We start from the raw sequence: 19614 nt of genomic DNA, 5'->3' as shown, positions 1-19614 counted from the left end.
AACAGCTGCTACTGAGCTGAGTAAAAATGATGACAACTAAGGGACTAAGTAAGCTAAAACTGTAGTAGCATTATTTAAGCCTTAAGTTAAAGTGAAAAAGTTTCTTGTAAATTTCGTTTGTAGCAGGAAAATCCTCAAAGTAATATAATGAATTTTTGTAGATGTTTGTAGTATGAATATGCCCTCATCTCATTAGCATTGAAAAGGTCCTTGCATACTAGCACTTACCAACAACATAAACACTTTGATATACAAATTTACAAAGTATGTAAGTATTTACTTGTTTCTGTATACAAATTTATTATGTATGTATGTTAGGTTGTATATAAAACTTGCACAAAAAAAATGTTACAAAGTATTTAACCTTGCTGCCAAAAGAGACTGTCTGCCGATTTTTATACTTACATCACTTCAAGAAATAAAAACCACCCCTTTTTAATGTTGGCTACAATATTTTGCTCATTTTCATTAAAAACCCCTTTTTTGATAGGACGAGCAGAAGGTAAAGGGAAACGTAATATCGATGATTAAAAGGTGGAGATTTAAGAGTTTGCATCATTAAAGGTTAAAATTAACAAAAAGGAATAAATAACAATGAATAATGCTTTAAGATGTTTTAAGAAAATCAATTGGAACTTTTTTTTAATAATTTAAATTACTTGTTAGTTATTTTTGTTGAAATTATATTTTGCATATCTAAACTGTTTATGTTTCAATTTTGACAATTTTCTATAGCAAAAAGTACACCCATAGATAAAATATAGTTGTGCATGTTTACTGTAACCATTTCAACATTGTTGCAAGTTTTTTAATAATATTATAGTCACAGTAACTATTTAAATGATTGCGGTAACCATACTATGGTTAATTTTTTTTCGTGATTTTAAAAGTTGATGGTCATTTTAACCCCAAGTACTATTAAGGGTTTGTGCTGTTATTATAAACACTAGACTTCATGTTATAATTTTCTTAAGTTTCATCAAAATCGTCCCAAAAATATATAACATTTCGCTATCTTTCCATGAGAAATTCCAAATATTGAAAACATTTACGTTTGACCTTCACGATTTAAGGATTAACGTTTTCAGATTTTAAGTAAAACTTTCAGACTATATTTAGAATTAACTGGACTATAATATTCGGTATAGCTTTTACTTAAAAATCATAACAGTAAAGAAATTCGGGTCATTCGCCAAAATATGGACAAAAAAATAGTTTTTCTCGAAAATCGCAAAATTTAAATCGCAGGTACGGCATTGTCATACTTTTTTCATATTTTTATTCCCTATTATGTTTTCAATAAATCCCAATGTGATGATCAACAAATTTTGAAATTTGTTTAACAAAATATATAAAAAATTATAATTGGAGCCGTTAAAAAAATTAAATTTTTTGATCATACCTGCGAATAGGTTAACCGTATCTTACGAAGACAAAAACTTATATACAAGTAACCATGGATATAATTCAAGTAAAAATAAGCTTTTATTTTAATATTTCTCAAAATATGTTAATTTTGTTTCTACATTTCTTGTTCTAGTTGCCAGAGACCTGGCAATTTTTTTAATAACTTTAACATTTTTTAACGAATTTTTGTCTATTATATCTTACTAGAATATTTCGATTCTTTTAAATGAAATTGCAAAAGTAATTATTTTTACAAAAACTTAAAAAATTAAATTTTTTTCATCTTGTAAATGCACCTCAAAACTTCAGCATCGTTGCGGCACCAGTTAACGTTATCCTATCATCCTAATATTTGACACAACGTGTTTCTATAATACATAGAACAATTCTAGAGGGGGGGGCGTTCAAAATTCGCAATTTTATTTTTTTGGAGCACTCTATAGTTGGTTACCACTCGGAATCTATATATTGCCAGAAAGAAGGGAAATGTTCATAGCTAACAATGGCATATACTTTAAATAAATTTATATTGTAAAAATGTTTCAAAATAAAAGCTAAAAATACTGTTGTTGCTAAATCAACTAATTATCAACTTGTATAATGGTCTAATGAAAATTTCAAGTAAACCTATGAGTTCTTATTTCAGCAGCTCATAATCATCGCTTAGCAATTGTTAATTTTCTATACCGCTCCTTATCTATAGTTATATAGTTCCATAGTGGAATGGTTACCAATAAAATTAAAAATAAACACACATAACACTCAAAAATTATGACATGGTGAATACAACACAATTACAAATATGCATCATGCACTCCTTCTCATTACAAGAACAGCAACAATAATTAAGTATTATTATTTTGTTAGATGTTGTTTAAGTATAAAATGCATAAAACACTAAAGTAATAAACATTTTAATTAAATTTATTTCGCATTATGACACAATAATCTTTATCTAATGTTTTCAACACTACACTCATACTTACACTTACACAAAATTACACATGAGTACCCAGCAGTACAGTACAAGTAGTCAATGTATCCCTTAAAGACAGTAATTGTCAAAAATGTCCTATCACTTGGCTGAATCCAATACATATTTTGGGTCATTTGATACTTATGTGATACTTGTAGTGCAGAGAGAAGACAATTGGTTACTTTATATATCCCAGGTAATCTAGCGATAAGACAATTGGCACTTAAGTGTCTCTAAGTGATCTATACAGAAAAAATTATAATTCAATTCAAACATTTATCACATATTGAACTGGTTTCAATTATTTCATAATTGAAAGAAGTATTCATGTGCTCAAAAACAAAATCTTCTGATATTTTCTATTGAATTTGATAATTTTGACAATTGAATATACAATTTTCGTTATTGGTTGAACTTTAAATACAAAAATTATCTATTCAATAATTTTTGTATTTAAATTTCAACCAATAACGAAAATTGTATATACAATTGTCAAAGTTATCAAATTCAAAACTCAAAATTCAATAGAAAATATCAGAAAATTTTGTTTTTGAGCACATGAATACTTCTTTCAATTATAAAATAATTGAAACAAGTTCAATATGTGATATATATTTCAATTGAAACGGTTTAAGAAATAGTTTTTTCTGTGTAGAGTGTAAAACGTTTTGTACAAATTGTGTTGATATAATTCTCATACAGTTTATTTTTATTTTATTCAATAGTCATTTTAGTGTCTCTTAGTAACCTATAGTGAAGTAACTTTAAACGTTTATTTCCCTGAAGGAAACCTGGGGACAAGTGTCTCCAAGTCACCAGTTTTGTAGACTATTTTGGTGACTTTTTAGCGACATTGTCAACGAAGCGTCAACGAAGACGACTCTTCCATCTGTTATGAATTCATACCATTTCGTTTTTTAATTTGTTTAATATAACATCAAATGTTAACAAAATATGCAGTTTCATTATTTGCATCTACTTCAGAAAAGTACCAAAAGTGTAGATTAGAATTACTAAAATGTACTAGTGAATAAGTACCTAGTCAATAGTAATATCGTCAGTAGTAGACTTCCAATGACACGCACATGTTAAATGTCTATAGTAAATAGCATTGTCTGGGGTAAAATAAGTCACTAGTACTGGTGACTGTGTCAATAGTAAGTCAGTATAGTTTCACTATTGACACTTCCTGCAGGGTTTGTACTGTACTTTAGAAAGTAGTTATTTTAGCCAACAGAAGCAATGTATTGGAGAGTTGTCGAAGGAAGGTTTGTTTACAAACAATCGTTTATTGGACTGTCTATCTTTTTAACTGACTATTTGAGGTCAATTAGTTAAAATAACTAGCTATGTAGCTGATAAAGTTACCAGTTAGGTAGCTAGTAATGTAACTGACGTTATGTAACCAGTATGTGAATGCAATGAGTTGACTACTTTGGACCAGCTAACAGACAGCCTCATTGTAATCCAAAAGGGTCAATTGACCCCATGCTTAGGACATACACGTGTTAAAAGAAGTAACTAGTTTCCACCCTAAATGATGTGAAAAACAATAGTTCGCGACTGTCTCCTAGAACTGCTGGGTATATACATGCATGCAAATAAATCCAAAGTACTATTAGTGTAACAAATATATATAAGAGTAAATGATGAGAACATGTCTTCATTATTAAGATTTTTGGTATAATAATATCTACTGTTGTTGCACAAAACAACAGTTGACTAGAATATGAAAATGCATTCATTCGACCATAAATGCACACACACTCATCCATTCACACAAAAGTAATCCTTGCATGCAATTGCATTTTCAAGAGAGTGCATTTTGTAAATATGTAGGTATGAGTGCATGTGTATGTAAGTAAGTGTGAGAAGTGTAGTAAGAGAATTTATAATAATGAATTGCAATTTGTTACAAAACAATAGATACTTATGCCAAGAAGGTAAAGAAGTATGTGGAAGAAGACATTAAGTTGAGATTTTAGTTAAATGTTACATGTGTAGTGCTTTACAGTGTATTAGTGTAGTACTCATCATGCACTCTCGCATACACACACACACCACACCCCCTCATACTTATTTAGTTCTAAATTAAATTGAAGAGTTATCGAAGGCTGGCTGGTTGGCAAGTTGTTAGGCAGTCAGTCAGCCGGGCAACAGAGAATGAGGACAATTAAAAAAATAAAATTGTACTATTGCACTGTGTACAGTGGTGGTGATGATTGTAGCAAAGTTTATTATTAGGAAATCAAATAATTCAAATTGTATTAGAATAGAAAAGGCACGATTTGTTACTGAAACAAATTCGAATTAATTTTTTAAACAAGTAAGAGATAGAAAAATTCATTCGAAAGACCTCTGATTTCATATACTACGAAAGTATTTAAGTTATAGCTAAATATATTTCCAAAAATCGAGGTTCTTTTGCTTTTTCACTACTGAAATTTCCAGGTGTATATCTAATGTACTCATAAAAGATTTGGGTTTGAAAAATAACTGATGGACATACGGACATATATCAATATATGGTTGTAAATATTGTATCAATAACAAACGGAATGACAAACAAATATATACTGGGTTTAAAAAGACACTGTCAAAGATTTGTCACATACTTTTAAGTCTCAATCATATCTAGAACTTGAACAATTTTACCTTACATGTAAAACATAGTTGGAAGTCAGTATATTTTGGAAGTTTAAAAAATATAGATTCTTGTGAGAGGGGCACCGGATTATAGTCGTACACTCTGAGAAACATATGAGCTTTATAATGAGTCTATTTCCACCAAATTTATAAAAATCAAAAAAGTACAATTGGCAAATATTCTTAATTCTTAATTCACCAAGACTATACCAGCTGACGATTAAATTATTTTTATTAATTTAAAAAAATGATAGCATCAGAAGAAAGAAAAACTAGTATTAAACCTCAGTTAGTCGCAATCATTTTCAATCGAGACTAGTCGCAATGTATAAAATTGATATCAATAAAAAAGCGCGTTTGAAAATAATCTCTTCACTTTTATTTCGAAAACATAAAAACAATATTAAATGCTATGTATTTAAAAGAGTAATAAAAAAAAATTCCAGTAAAAATATTATTTTATCAAAAAATAGCTTAAAATTTAGAGTGATTAAACAAATTTACAATAAAAAAATGTTTGTAGCGAAGGGCTAACTACTCAGAAACACATGTGGAAAATAAAAGTTACCATTTGATAACTGAAAAATGTACCATTTGATATAAGAAAAAATATCTTTGAAAAAGTACCTTAAAGAATAAATGAAATTTGAGGAATGTTCTATTTCAGAAAGAGATAAATTTCCATTTGATAAAAGAAACAAGTAAGAAAGTATGGTCGGTCAAGCCCGACCATATGATACCCTACACCATCATAATTATGGACCAATCGCAAACAAATTAGATGGCATGACTTCTGCATATACGAAATCTATTTGTGTTGAATTTAATTTGAATACCAAAATTTTTAAGAAATCTACACTCGTTAAAATGATTTTCGGAAGTGGGCATTATATGGAAGCTATGACTAATTATGGACCCATCGTTGTAAAATTTAGTGACATGACTTTTGTATATATATATAAATTATTTGAGTTGAGTTTTATTAGAATACCAATATTTTTAAGAGATTTATGTTATTTTCGGAAATGGGCCTATATGGTAGCTATAACTAATTGTGAACCGATCATCACAAAATTTGGTGAGGCGAGTTTGACTTACATAAAACTTATTTTTGCATAATTTGGTTCTAACCAAATTCAATAGGCTTCGTCCTTGAGACATTAGAGAAGCTTGTACCAAATTTAATCGATATCTTTGAAATTGCGACCTGTAGTTTGGACGGACAGACGGACGGACATTGCTAAATCGACTCAGAAAGTGTTCCTGAGCAGATTGGTATACTTTAAGGTGGGTGTTGAGACAGTATTTTTGGTATGTTACAAACATCAGCACTAACCCAATATACCCTTCCAACTATGGTGGTGTAGCGTATAAAAAGTATCTTTTAATGAATTTTTTACCAACAATACGTCATGCGAAGCTCACAATTGATCACTAAAACTAATGGTGAATGTAACAATGTGCAAGAGATGGTTGGCTGATTTTGACACGGAAGACAAATATCTGCCAGGCCAGCCAAAAAAGTTTAAAGACCAACAATTGGAGGCATTACTCCATAAAGATTGCTGTTAAACTCAACAAGTGTTTGCGAAATCATTGGGAGCTACTCAAGCAGCAATTTCAAAGCAACAGGATTCATACAAAAGCTGGGAAATTGGATACCATACGAATTAAAGCCGAGAGACCTTGAAACACGATTTTGCATGTAAAAACTGATCCATTGCAATAACCCGGAGCGTAAGTGATTGTATGTGAAGCCCTGCCAACAAGCCCAATCGACACCAAAGCCAGATATCCGATATACCGCAACAAAATTACCTTTAAGCAAATCTTGACATGTTTTTAATCTTCGCAGTCACTTTAGAAATATAAATTTTTTTTTAGAAAAATTTCGAAATTTTTTGTTTTAAAACGGCATTAAAAATTGGAAAATATAACATTTTAGTTAGTCACGATTTGTAAACAATTATTTTTTTGTTTGACATATACATTTGTAATTAGTTTCTATATGTCTAAGGTTTTTGAAATCTTAACACAAACGATGAAATAAGATCGTTTTAAAAATTGATCATACCCGAGTTCTACTTTGGGGACCCCTGCCCACACCTTTCTTTCTATACCGATGTAGCTAATTACTATGAGATATATTTTGACAGTATATTAGGGGATATTTGTATTATTTTTTGTGAATAGAATGAAAAGTAGTGGCCAGATTTTAATTATTTAGAGCTTGTTTTATTTGGAACTTCGTATTCTACATGTGTAAAAAAAATTAAGAGCGTATATGCATTTTCAATTTTTAATGCCGTTTTAAAAACCAAAAATTTATATTTCTAAAACGACTGCGAAGATTGCAAACATATTAAGCTTTACTTGAAGGTAATTTCATTGGGGAATTTCGTTTTTTCAGTTTATTCAATAAACTAAACGGCTTTTGAGTTACGCGAATATACCTAAAAAGCGGTTAGCACCATTGAATTCAGCGTACCCGAATTAGTTTAAGCCTCTGGGTGCCCCTCTTGACAGAAAAAAAAGTGTTAATTTCGTGCATAGTGCATAGTATCGATCCATTCAACAGTTTGTACGCAATCCTAAAAATTTTAAAATTACACATAAGCTGTTTAGTCAAAAGTCCACAGATACATATATATCGATGTCTTACAAATGGAATGACAGAATCAATAAACCATATTTTTTGGGTGGTGGATATAAAAAAGATATGAAAGGACTTTAAAAAGATATGAAAGGACTTTAAAAAAGGAAGAAGGTTTTAAAGTTCTGCTCTTATTTTCAACTTCTCTGTGTATATATTTGCTCATACAAAGATATGTTAATTAACTACATGTTGTGTAGTAGGACTTTGGACAAGGATATTAAACAAAATTAGAACCTGAAGATGGAAAATAAGTGTGTGTGCATGTGCTGCTTACATTAGAATATATGTTTTTGTTTGTAAGTGTATGAATTATTTTAAACTGTAATTAGAAAATGTTTTGCATTTTGACTATTTGGTATTAATAATGTCTGCACTCAAGTGATCAAATAATGTAAAATGCAAATGCATTTCATATAAAAACAGAAACAGCATAATGCGGATTAATTTGAGTTTAACATAAAATAAATGGCCAAAATCGAGTAATAGCAAGACAGGGAAAAGTAAAACGAAGAAAAAATAAAAAAAGTCTTTATTAAATTATCATCATTTACTAATCGAAAAAGGGAAACGAAAGCAAAAAAACACAACTTTCTTTAAAAATAGAAAGTTTATTTTAACAACCACTTTAAACACACCTGCTACTTAAGTTGATTTCCTGTTTACTTATTCCTTTCTTTCCTTTTTGATTTTCACCGTATTTTTCTTAACATCCTTGTTTATTTATTTTCATTTTCTCTTCTGCTCCCCATCGCAGTTTTTTCTAGCTTCCTGTTTTGCATTTAATGTTATAGAAAAATTTATTTCTTTTTTTTTGTTTTGTTTGTGATTTTTCTTTTTTCTCTGTATTTTTTTTAGCTTCCGCCATCCATTAAACATCATTAAAAATTTAATATTCTTCATTATTTTCTTTATTTGTGTCTGTGATTATGTTCTTTATTTTCTTTTTTCTTTATTTCTTTCTGTTGTGTAACAAAATTCCTTGTGTATATTTTATTTGAATTTCATTATTTTTATCTGAAAATTTACTTTGGGTTTTGGGAGTTTACAAGGTGGCCACTTGAAAAAGTAGCATTTATTTGATTTTTATTTAAAAAACGAGCAGTCGAACAGAATTTCTGATGATTGCTAACAATCTTAAGGAAACATTAAGAAAATGTTTTTAAAGACAAACTTTTCCAAAGTTTTTTTTGGAGTGTGTTTATTAAAAAAGTATTTATTATTTGGTCAAATTTACAATGTGCTTTGGGGAGTTCTGAAAGTTTTCCTATTCGTTAAAATAAAATTTAAAAATTAAATTGAAAGGGAATTTTTACCTGTTGTAAGTTATTAAAAGTTAAATACAATAAATAAGTACCATTGTTTAATGTAATAAGTAATTACGCTGTCCAACAAATTGAGACTTTTTGATTGGAACAGCATAGCGACCCTATAATTCTAAAAGAGCACGTTGAGTAGATCATTCTTGTAGAGTAAACTTATAGTCCAGCTGGTCTGAATATTTTTTTACAGTGGGTCAATCTTTAAATTTTTTAATTTTTTGACTAATATCTGAGAGAATTCTTATTGCCAGAGTTATATTGTGGAATTTTATGGAGATCATTTTTGTGGCAGATCCTCTCTTTAGGGGTCAATTTGACCTTTTTTCGAGAAAATCAAAAAAGTCCTTTCAAAAAGGAATAAAATATTCAACGAAATTTTTTTCCGGAAAATTTCAGTGAAGGTCACTAAAGATTAGGATATTCGAATTATTCGATTTTTCTCTTGTTCGAATAATTCGAATAAGATATTTTAACTTGTTCGAATAATTCGATCACACGTTTAAAATTAATCGAATTATTCGAATAATTTAAATTTTTTTTTTAAAAAGTAAAGACTGAAGTTTTGATGTCGGTTTTTTAATATTTTATTGTTAAAGAAAAACAAAAAATAACATTAAAGTTAAAAATTCAAGTATTGATAATGTTAAAAAATATTCGAAAACAAAGTCCATCATTAAATTTTCAATAGAAATATTCTGGTCAGATTAACTCCCGAACAATCTACAAAACAATTGACTTTAGTTTCCGTTTTAGAGCTATGCTTTAAAAAATTTGAGCTAGTTGGACATGATCCTGAATTCAAATACAATATAAACGTATTAAGAACTGTTTAATGTCGTTCATTAATTCGGGTTTTAAATTGAGTAACTAATTCTTTAGTAAATTAATTATTCACTATTTCTAAATTATTTATAACAAATTGTATTATACATCAAGCTACGTTGCCGAATCTTGTCTTAATAAAGTGGTCTTGGGGAATTACACAATAAATGGAATCTGTCCAAAGTTTGACAACATTGTCAGTAAACGTGGCTAATTTGAAGTGCATGCAGTGCTGGATTGACGCATTTACAAATACGCAAAAAGTTTATTACCATGTTGGACAAAGATCTTCAACGATGTTCAAAATTATGAATAAGACGAACTTTTCTTGCAACAAAACGTTAGTTTGCAATATGTATTTGTTTTTATCATTCGATTTATTAAATATTTTGCAACACTTACTACGCGGTTAATAACATCACTTATATATATATTAAGATCATAGCCTTTGTCTATTTTAACGTTATCATTATAAATGTCATCCTCAATATTTATATATTTTGATTATTAATTGCGATTCTTCTAATATTTCGCCAGCCAAATAACAAATATTTTATTCCGTACCTTTTATTTTCATTGATTCAAGTTCTGAGTTAAAAATTTTGAAAGATTTGTTTTTAGAATTGTAACTTCTTGAAGTAATATTTATATATTTATAGAAGGAGCTATCGGAACATTCATCTACAGTGATTGAAAGTCCCTTTGTCTTTAGTTATTCGTCGAATTTCAGAAACAATACAATTTTTGTGAGTCATTATTACTTATTTACATTTGAAATTATGACAAATTTTAAGCAATTTAATAAATTTAAATATACAGTGACGGACATTACAATAGAATCACTACCAATATTTCATTTAAAACCAGGAGCAATCATAATGATTGGTGTGGGCCAGAAAATATAAAAAAGTGGCAAAATGTGTTGTGGACGGACGAAACGACCATTCATTTAATTGGTAGTGATGATAAGACATGGGTTAGACGTCCAAAAAATGACAAAAACCAAAAACGTTTAAACATGGTTGGGGAAATATTATTATATGGGGATGCTTTTCTTGGTATTGCGTTAATCCAATTTATTGGATTAAAGAAAATATGGATAAGTACTTGTATGTAAATATTTTGGAGAATGTTATAAAGCCACATGCAGAATGGAATATGCCCTTAAAATGGCTCTTCCAGCAAGATAATGACCCAAAGCACACGTCAGGTCTTGCCAAAAAATGGTTTTTATATAACAAATTCATGTTATGGAATATCCGTCTCTATAACCAGACTTAAATACTATGGAAAATAGTAAAAGACAAACTCGGACCTGAAAAATTGAAAAACAAGGAAGAACTTTGGAAGAAAATTCAAGAAAAATGGTATGCAATTTCCCGATCTACATGCGAAAGTTTGTTAAATTCAATCCCCAAAAGATTTGATGCTGTTATTAGAAATAATTGGTATGCAACAAAATATTAAGAAAACAACGAATTCTTATGATGATTTTTTATTTTTAATCATTTTAAGACTGATTGATTCTATTTGAATGTCGCATATTTTATTTAGTCTTTTAGATTTGACATCGTTTTTAACATAAGAATGTGTTATTTTTTTATTTTATTTTTTTCTATTTATTGTTTACGTTATGAGCATTAATATATAATGAACAACTTTTAAATTTTGAAATCAAATTTTGTAGTTTTACCGCTTTAATCGAATTCATATGTAGTGATTCTATTGTATTGTCCGTCACTGTATATGAACATTTATTCGTTTTATTCGATTATTCTACATAAAATAGTTCGAATTATTCGTTATTCGAAAATGGCCATTTTTAAATTGTTCGAATAATTATTCTTATGAAATTATTCGATTAATCGAACGATCATTAGTCGAATGAATACCCTACTAAAGATGCCAAAGTTGTAAATAAAGCCCTTTACGCTTAATTAGCAAAATTACCATCCCGGGTCCCACATTTTTTAAAAAAATCGCCAAAAAATCCAAGAATGATTCGAATGAACTGAAGTTTGAAATATAAATAGTCCTTAAGGAGGTCTACAAAAAATATGCATAAATATGTAAGTTATCTCTTTTAGTTCAAGAGATATTTGGGTTTATTTATTTTTTTAAAATCTACTCGATCTATTTTTGGTTTTTAGATATGGCGAGCCTACGTAGGTTTTTTTTAAATAAAATCAAGACAAGTTAATAACACTTATTACATTAACCGAAGCATAAGATATCGTATGTGAAGACCGGCCATCAAGCCGAATCGACGCAAAGCCAAATATCCATGGCTCTAAAGTAATTCTCTGTATACGGTATGAGCTGCTGAACACACTCTGACAACACTCAGACACACCTATTAAAAACTATTTAGAAAGAAGTGGTTGAAAGTATTGCTTCCGTCCGACTACTATTTGCTTCGATCGTTGCAGAATGCTCTCTATGAGATAGGCTTCAATTCACAACAGAGTATCCGAAATTGGCTTGATTCGTTCTTGCAGTTCTTTTGGCTCGGAATACATATCGCACTGGTTACTTTAAAGAGCGTCAACTCAAAATTTTGAAATTTTCACTTTTTGCAAGAAATCGATGTACAGTGGTCATATCTACCCACTGTAAAAATCTGCTATCATTTTCTCTACTCTTTCGCCAAAAAATACAGTTGTATCCGTACAGTTGTTTCATTGTAATATATTGAAAAAAAGTAGTTTTTTGCTTCTACTGAACATTTTAAAATTTTGAGTTGACACTCTTTAGAAGAACCAGTGCGAGATGTTGTCAGAAATATGGGAAAAGGTCATAGCTAACAATGGAAAATACTTTGAATAAATGTATATTGTACAAATGTTTCTATATAAAAGCATGTAACAAATGTAACAAAAAGTCATTAGTAAATAATGACAGCTATTATATTTTCAGAATTCCTCTGATAACTTATTATAAATAATAAAAAAATACAATTAAGAACATAACATAGAAAACAATACAGTTTTTATTACAAAAATAATCTGAAATTAACTTAAGTACAAGAATCATCTTCCATTCAATCATTTTAATATCAAAGTAATTTAATTTATCATCTAAATGACAAGATATTTTGATTTCAAATCATATATAAATTTGTAAATATGTTTTTGTGTAAATACATGTATTGTATAATTTTCTGAAAACCTCTTTAAATAAAAGAAAATTTGATTAGATTCTTTGTTTTCTTGCTTTGCTGGTATTAATTTCTAACAGACAAACAAACATTTTTGATAAAAGACAAATATTCATATAATTAAATTTGCATTTTATTTTTTTCTCCACACACATCCATACATATGTATGTAAACCCACACTTTTACCAGCAAATAGGATTCAATAAAAATTATATAAGATTTTTTTTCTTTCTTGTTTTAGCTTCATTTCATAGCAAACAGTATCCAATTTCGAAATTACTTGTGTGTGGAATGTTCTTTCGCATGTTGCTGAAAATCGAAGGAATTTAATTGTAGTCACGAATTCATTACATACAAATACACTTATGTACATAAGTATTACACACATTCATGGAATATATTCATATAAATTCTTTAGCACCATTAGAAAATATTTACTCATATGCTGAAGAGCTTATTTGGTGGCAAAGAACAAATACTGAATACATACAAACATACATACATACATCTATTTACATTACACATAATCTTGTATGTATATATGGCAGAATATAGTATATTAGGGCAGGAAAAATATCGATATTTCCTACTAAAATTAAAGTTAAGTCCGTTTTTAGCAGATCACTAATCAAAATTCTGTACAAAAGTTCGAATATTTTTTATAAAATTACACGAATTTCTGATACGTCATTAAAAGCATCTTTCAAATACCTTTCTCGTGATATCAGAATTTCATACGATTCCTTTGCGAAAAATATGAAAAAATCATAAAAACCTAACTCACCAAATACTGACGACAGATCAACAGTTTTGGTACCCGGTATTTTATTTTTAAATTGAACTTTAATTCTATTGGAAACATTTGCTTACTTTTTATGGTGCCAGCCTAATTTATACGGATATATTACTAATTTGTATGTATGCGTGCATAAATATTATGAATTTTTTGCATATTTTTTCTCATTTAAATATTTGTACTTGTATTAGAGAATATAATGTGGGGGTTTGGCGTGAGGGTGTTGAATTATTAAATTTTTCTAACACATAATCGAATATTCTAGATTAAATTAAATATTGGAGGGATTTTTCTGTTGTGATTCGATAATTGAATATTTATACATTTCATTTAAAATTAATTTCGAATATGGCTGTAGGACCAATGACTTTTGTATGAAATTTTCATATTTAGGAGAAGATCTAGCTAGATAAGCTTTCAGAGCTTTATTTAAAATTGCTATGCAGACAGTTCTTTAATCAAAATCTTTTTATTTTTGAAGTCGTCACACCTTGAAATAGTTCTACTGATGCTTTATGAACAATTTTAAAACTGATTTCCACGTTTTAATTTTTTTTGACTGAATCCAATTTTACAAATTAAAATCTATGTAACCATTGTTAAAGTTATACAATACCAAAATTAAACATACTCTCTTTAATTACATTTATTCGTTTCGTTATCCTCAACTATTTTATTAAATATTCTGTAGTTCAAAGCGAAATTAAAATTATTTGACTTTGTATGCTTATACATGAAAATTCTAAAATGTTTTCATTCGAATCGAATTACATAAAGCCCTCCTGGTCACGGAATTGGTTCACTGATTTTGGGACCGTTAATAGTTTTAACGCTTTATGTAAACAGGAACCCTCATAGGAGGGGGTAATTGACACCACTGAAAATCAACGCAAAAGCACGCGAGATATGGTCACATTTTATTAAAGTTAAATGATTATTTTCTTTAATCTGAATTTGTTTAAAACTCTATATTGATCATTATAGTGTAAACAACTAAGTTTTGTTTGCTGCCTAAAGAGATGGTTTTTGTGGTTTAGAAATAGCGATTGTGATACGGAAAACAAATATCGCGCAGGCCAGCCAAAATAGTTTGAAGACCAAGAATTGAAGGCATTTCTCCTGAAGATTGTTGTCAAACTCAATAAGAGCTTGCAATATCATTTGGAGCTACTCAAACAGCAATTTCCAAACGTTTGCGAGCATCAGGATTCATTGAAGCCTTAAGGATTGATTCATTCTTGGCCTCAAAATATAAGCAGGCCTTTTGAATCGGAATCCATATACTGCCAGAAAGATGGAAAACGGTTGTGGCTAACAATAGCCTATACTTTGATTACATTTATATTGTACAAATGTTTCAAAAAAAAAACTAAAAATTTGTAAAAATACCGCAAAATACCGAATATTTTTACAAAATATATTTTATAAAGACAATGTGAGTACGTTTAAAATGTTCTTTAAAGGATTTTCTTGAATAAAGAGCCAGCTTAAGATCTCCACAAAGATTCCAGCAGTAATCTGCCATCATATAGTGGTCCCATCTTCCTTGATATCGTTCCTCTATTACTCATAATTTTTGGTAAAATCTTTCACCTTTCTTCTCACTAACAATATCTTTTGATATCCATTATGTTCTTAATGATAAATTTGACATAAAAATTATTTTTAAAATTAAAAACAAGAGGTTGTAGAAATAAACGAACAAAACTACATAAGGATCTGTTATTTTTATTTACGAAAATTTATCAAAAATTTAATGACTTAACCAAAAACACATGAACATGAACATTCTTGCAATAACAGTAAGATATTATGACAAGTACAATAATGTGACTCTAATCAACTGATAGAGATTTTTGAGGATATTAATAATCCAGAAAGTACTATAAAGACATCAGCAGATGAAAATGCATACGGATCAACTATTTTTATTTCAAAAAATTTTAAAAACCTTCATTTTGTTGTGTCATTACCAGGGAAACCGGAAATATGCTCTAAAAAAACGTTTTAAGCGCTTTAAATATGCAGTAAAAACTTTAAAATATGCTCTTAAATTTAAAAAATATGCTCTTAAAAAACAAACTTTTATATAATTTTTAACCAAAATATATAATTTTATTTAAAAAAATCAATACAATTCATTTCTAAAAAGGTAAAGTAACATAATATAAACAAAAAAAATAACAATAACTAAAACAAGTATAACAAAAAATAAATACAACATAAAAACAATTGGAACTTAAGTTATGAAAAGGTTTCGAGAGGTATTTGTTGATGATATTTTATATAAATACTAGTTGCTACCCCGACTTCACCCGGTAGCATTTACTAATGATAGTTCTTCAAGTTTCTCCAACCCATATACACCTGCCTGTTCTTATTTATTTGTAAATAAAATATCTAAATTTGTACTGCACACTTTAGGGAGCTTTTTAATTACAGTTGTCTGGACTCAAAAAAAAATCTGCCAAATCGCTCCAGCCGTTGTCACGTGATGCCATTACATACATGGACCATTGCATTTTTATATATATTGATTGGATCTGAAAACATTTTTATACATAGAAAATGTTCTTTCGACATCAATTGATGTTATATGAGTAAATTTACAAGATAATATTTCTTTAACACTTAGAACGGTTAAGTTTGAATTGGAACTAAAATTTGATATTTAGATGGCGCTATTATTAAAATAGTGCTTATTTTATATCAAAAAAACCATATATTTTTCAATTTTGAATTTTAAACAAAGGAAGTAAAAACCTGTAAAACAACAGCGAAAAATAAGTAAGACAAAATTTGTTTTTGATAAAGTCAAAATATGCTATTAAACAGTAAAATGTGCTCTAAAACGCAAAAATATGACATAAATATGCTCTTAAAACAAATATATGCAAAAATATGCATTTAAGGGTAAAATATGAAAAAATATGCACTACCAAATCGATGCCAAAATTCTTAAATAGTTTTGAAACGTGTAAATATATTATCCATGTGCCTATTAGACTCACCAGAAAAAACATGCATTTGCATATTTTGGTTTCCCAGGTCATTACAAATAAAAAAATATAAATATAATATAAAAAATAATAATAAACTTATTTATTGGAATTCATCCAATAACATTCAATTGGTAACCGCCGCTCAAAAACGCTGACTTGGTACCTGATTTTGTAATTGTACTAAAATTTACTTGTAAAAAAATATGCGGCCAGACATAAAGCCTTAAGCTGAATTCACCCATGAGTTTCTGAAACATTTTTCGTTCGGAACAATTTTTTTATATGTAGTTTGAAGTCTCTCTCAAAAATAGAATGTCAAACTACATGTAAAAAAAATCCGAACAAATTATGTTTCTGAAACTCATGGGTGAATTCAGCTTTAATATTCCATCATGACAACACTCGGCCACATGTTGAAATACCTGTTGAAAACTATTTAGAAAGTAGTGGTTGGGAAGTTTTGCCTCACCCGCTTTATAGGCCAGACCTTGCCCCGTCCGACTACTATTTGTTTCGATCGATGAAGAACGCTCTTAAATACCGAATACATTGAATTACATGTAATTTGTCACTACAAGACTTAGGTTTTTGATAACAGACATAGGTTGTTTGTCTTTCAGTAACGCTTCTATGTATATTTTATTCTATAATGTAGACTTTAAACCGATTCGCTTGACTTTCAATCAATCAAACTTCATTTTACATTCGGCATTTTGCTGGCATTTGAGCCCTTTGTCAGCATTTGAGAATTAGTATTATACACTAATCCTCCCCCTTTATATAAATTTTACTCATATAACTTAACTTTCCTTTGTCTGCTTAAACCTTATAATTGTTAATAATGTAAATATTTATTTCAGAAAAATTCCATTAAAGATTGACTAAATAATCCCGATAAATTAACATATAAACAAGGATTTAAATTACCAAAAAGAAGCGTTAAAAAATTAAAAAAAAAATCCCAAAAAAGGAAATTATACAACAATTTTTTGACCCAACTAAGCCTTTTGTAAATTTATTATAAAAAAACTAAGTCGAAAAGGTTTCATTTATTAATCCAGTTTTATACAAATTTATATTACTTTTCCAACTTCTAAATCATTCAACAAATAATAAGCTAAAATAAAACAAGCAACCAAATAAAAAATTATACCTTTTTTTGTTGAAAAAATATTTAAAGGAATTATTTGGCACTTTAAAATGACAAAAAGAATTATAATAATGATTTAAGAAAGTGAAGGAATAAAGAAAAATAACAAGGGTGGCTAACATTTAAACATGGGTCATTGTTGGCGGAAGAGGAAGTAACGAAACAAAGAGGAGGTAAGACAATTTTAATGAGCAATTGTTATACAAAAAAAAAATATGATGAACAAAGTCTCCCCCTTAAAAAAAAAGAAAAGAAATCACTTAACAAACAGCCAATGATGCGGGGATTTAAATAAACAGTTACGCTGATTTAATTTAATTTTAACATCATTTTCTTTTACGTTTCTTCAACTGTCTTGTTTTCGATTTTAGAAATCCGTCTAGGGCTCTTACCACATTTTAAATTGAGGCAACATTAGTGACAATGTAACGTAAATCTTTCTTGTTACAGTTGATTTCATTTTAGACAAAGACAATTTCTTGCCTAACTTTTTCTGTTCTTTAGTTTTTCTTGAGAATTTATAAAATTTAATTGGCAGCAAATCATGCCGCAATCTTTGAATTTCTTTTCCTGCATTTTCTTTTATATTTAACAAAGAAATTTTGTATTTTTTTTCTGGTACTTACCTCTCCCACTACGACCCACAAAACGTAAATCATTAAATTTGGCCACTTGATTTTTCATCACGGCCGTACAGTTACGCAATTCACCACAAAAGTTTTCATCGTTACCGGCACGTATTGTCACAATTGTACCATCCATCACCTCTCCCAGTGCTAAGACTTTAAAGGCAATTGGCAGCGTTTTGTTAGAACGCCAATGTGTGGGCAAAGTGGTGCAGACCTGCAAACAGAGAGAATTGTAAAAAACAAGATATTTGAATAAAATTTATTTTGTTATCAGGAAAAATAAAGATCATATTGTTGGGTGTCACACAAGGTCTCCTATCATGCCATATTATCATAATGTCGTAATATTTCATGATTCTGCGACTCCACTCTTAGGCGTTCGGCATAGGGAGTAGTAATATTTTAGGATATTTTTTGTTTGAAAGACAATAAAAACTTTTTTAAACAATTGTAAAAAATTAGGACAATATGACATGATAGGAGACCTTGTGAATTGACCAAAATTATAAATTTGTGTCAAAAAGTACCAAAATTACAGTTAAAAAACATTTGCCAGCGTCTACCCTTTTCAAATTTATAAACTTACAATATGCGGTGATCCAGTCTTAACAAGTTCTCCCGGATGTTCGGCCAGCAGAACATCAACAGTTCTTTCAATTAAATTTTCTGGTGTCAAATAAGGACTTGTATCCACGGGTTTCTTATTGGCGGCATTATCTTTGCTGTTATTATTATTTGTGGCATTTGAATTATTGTTATTGGTTTCAGTGTTAGAATTGCGGTTGCTAGAACCTTTTTTACTTTGATTCGTAGAGGTGGTGGTGGAACTCACTTCACTGGTAATATGCATTTTTAGATTCTATTTTTTTTTTTCAAAACTTTGCTTAATTTTTTTCAATATTAGCACTTTTCTAAGTAATTTAATATTATAGCATTATAATATTTTTAGCCTTAAACAAAAGAACACAAACAATATAACATCATATAAAGAAAATTTCAAAGTTTTTATTGAAATGTTATAATAAACATATTGATTTTTTATAAGCAAACTTT

At 29.0% G+C, this 19614-nt stretch overlaps 1 protein-coding gene across 1 annotated transcript in view; it reads right to left on the bottom strand.

The window, feature by feature from the left end:
• RunxB (Runt related B) overlaps positions 1-19411 on the bottom strand; it is an 86835-nt gene extending 67424 nt beyond the window's left edge. Inside the window, exons 1-2 of the mRNA XM_065507529.1 lie at positions 19148-19411; positions 18559-18775 (exon numbers count right to left, since the gene is read on the bottom strand). Of these exons, the coding sequence (XP_065363601.1) occupies positions 18559-18775; positions 19148-19411 (481 nt within the window). The remainder of the gene's footprint in view (positions 1-18558; positions 18776-19147) is intronic.
• Between the last annotated feature and the right edge of the window lie 203 nt (positions 19412-19614).

Source organism: Calliphora vicina, chromosome 4, assembly GCF_958450345.1.
Source record: "Calliphora vicina chromosome 4, idCalVici1.1, whole genome shotgun sequence".
NCBI classification, from domain to species: domain Eukaryota; kingdom Metazoa; phylum Arthropoda; class Insecta; order Diptera; family Calliphoridae; genus Calliphora; species Calliphora vicina.
The sequence above is the reverse complement of the archived record's forward strand: the minus strand, read 5'-3'. Positions and strand labels throughout refer to the sequence as shown.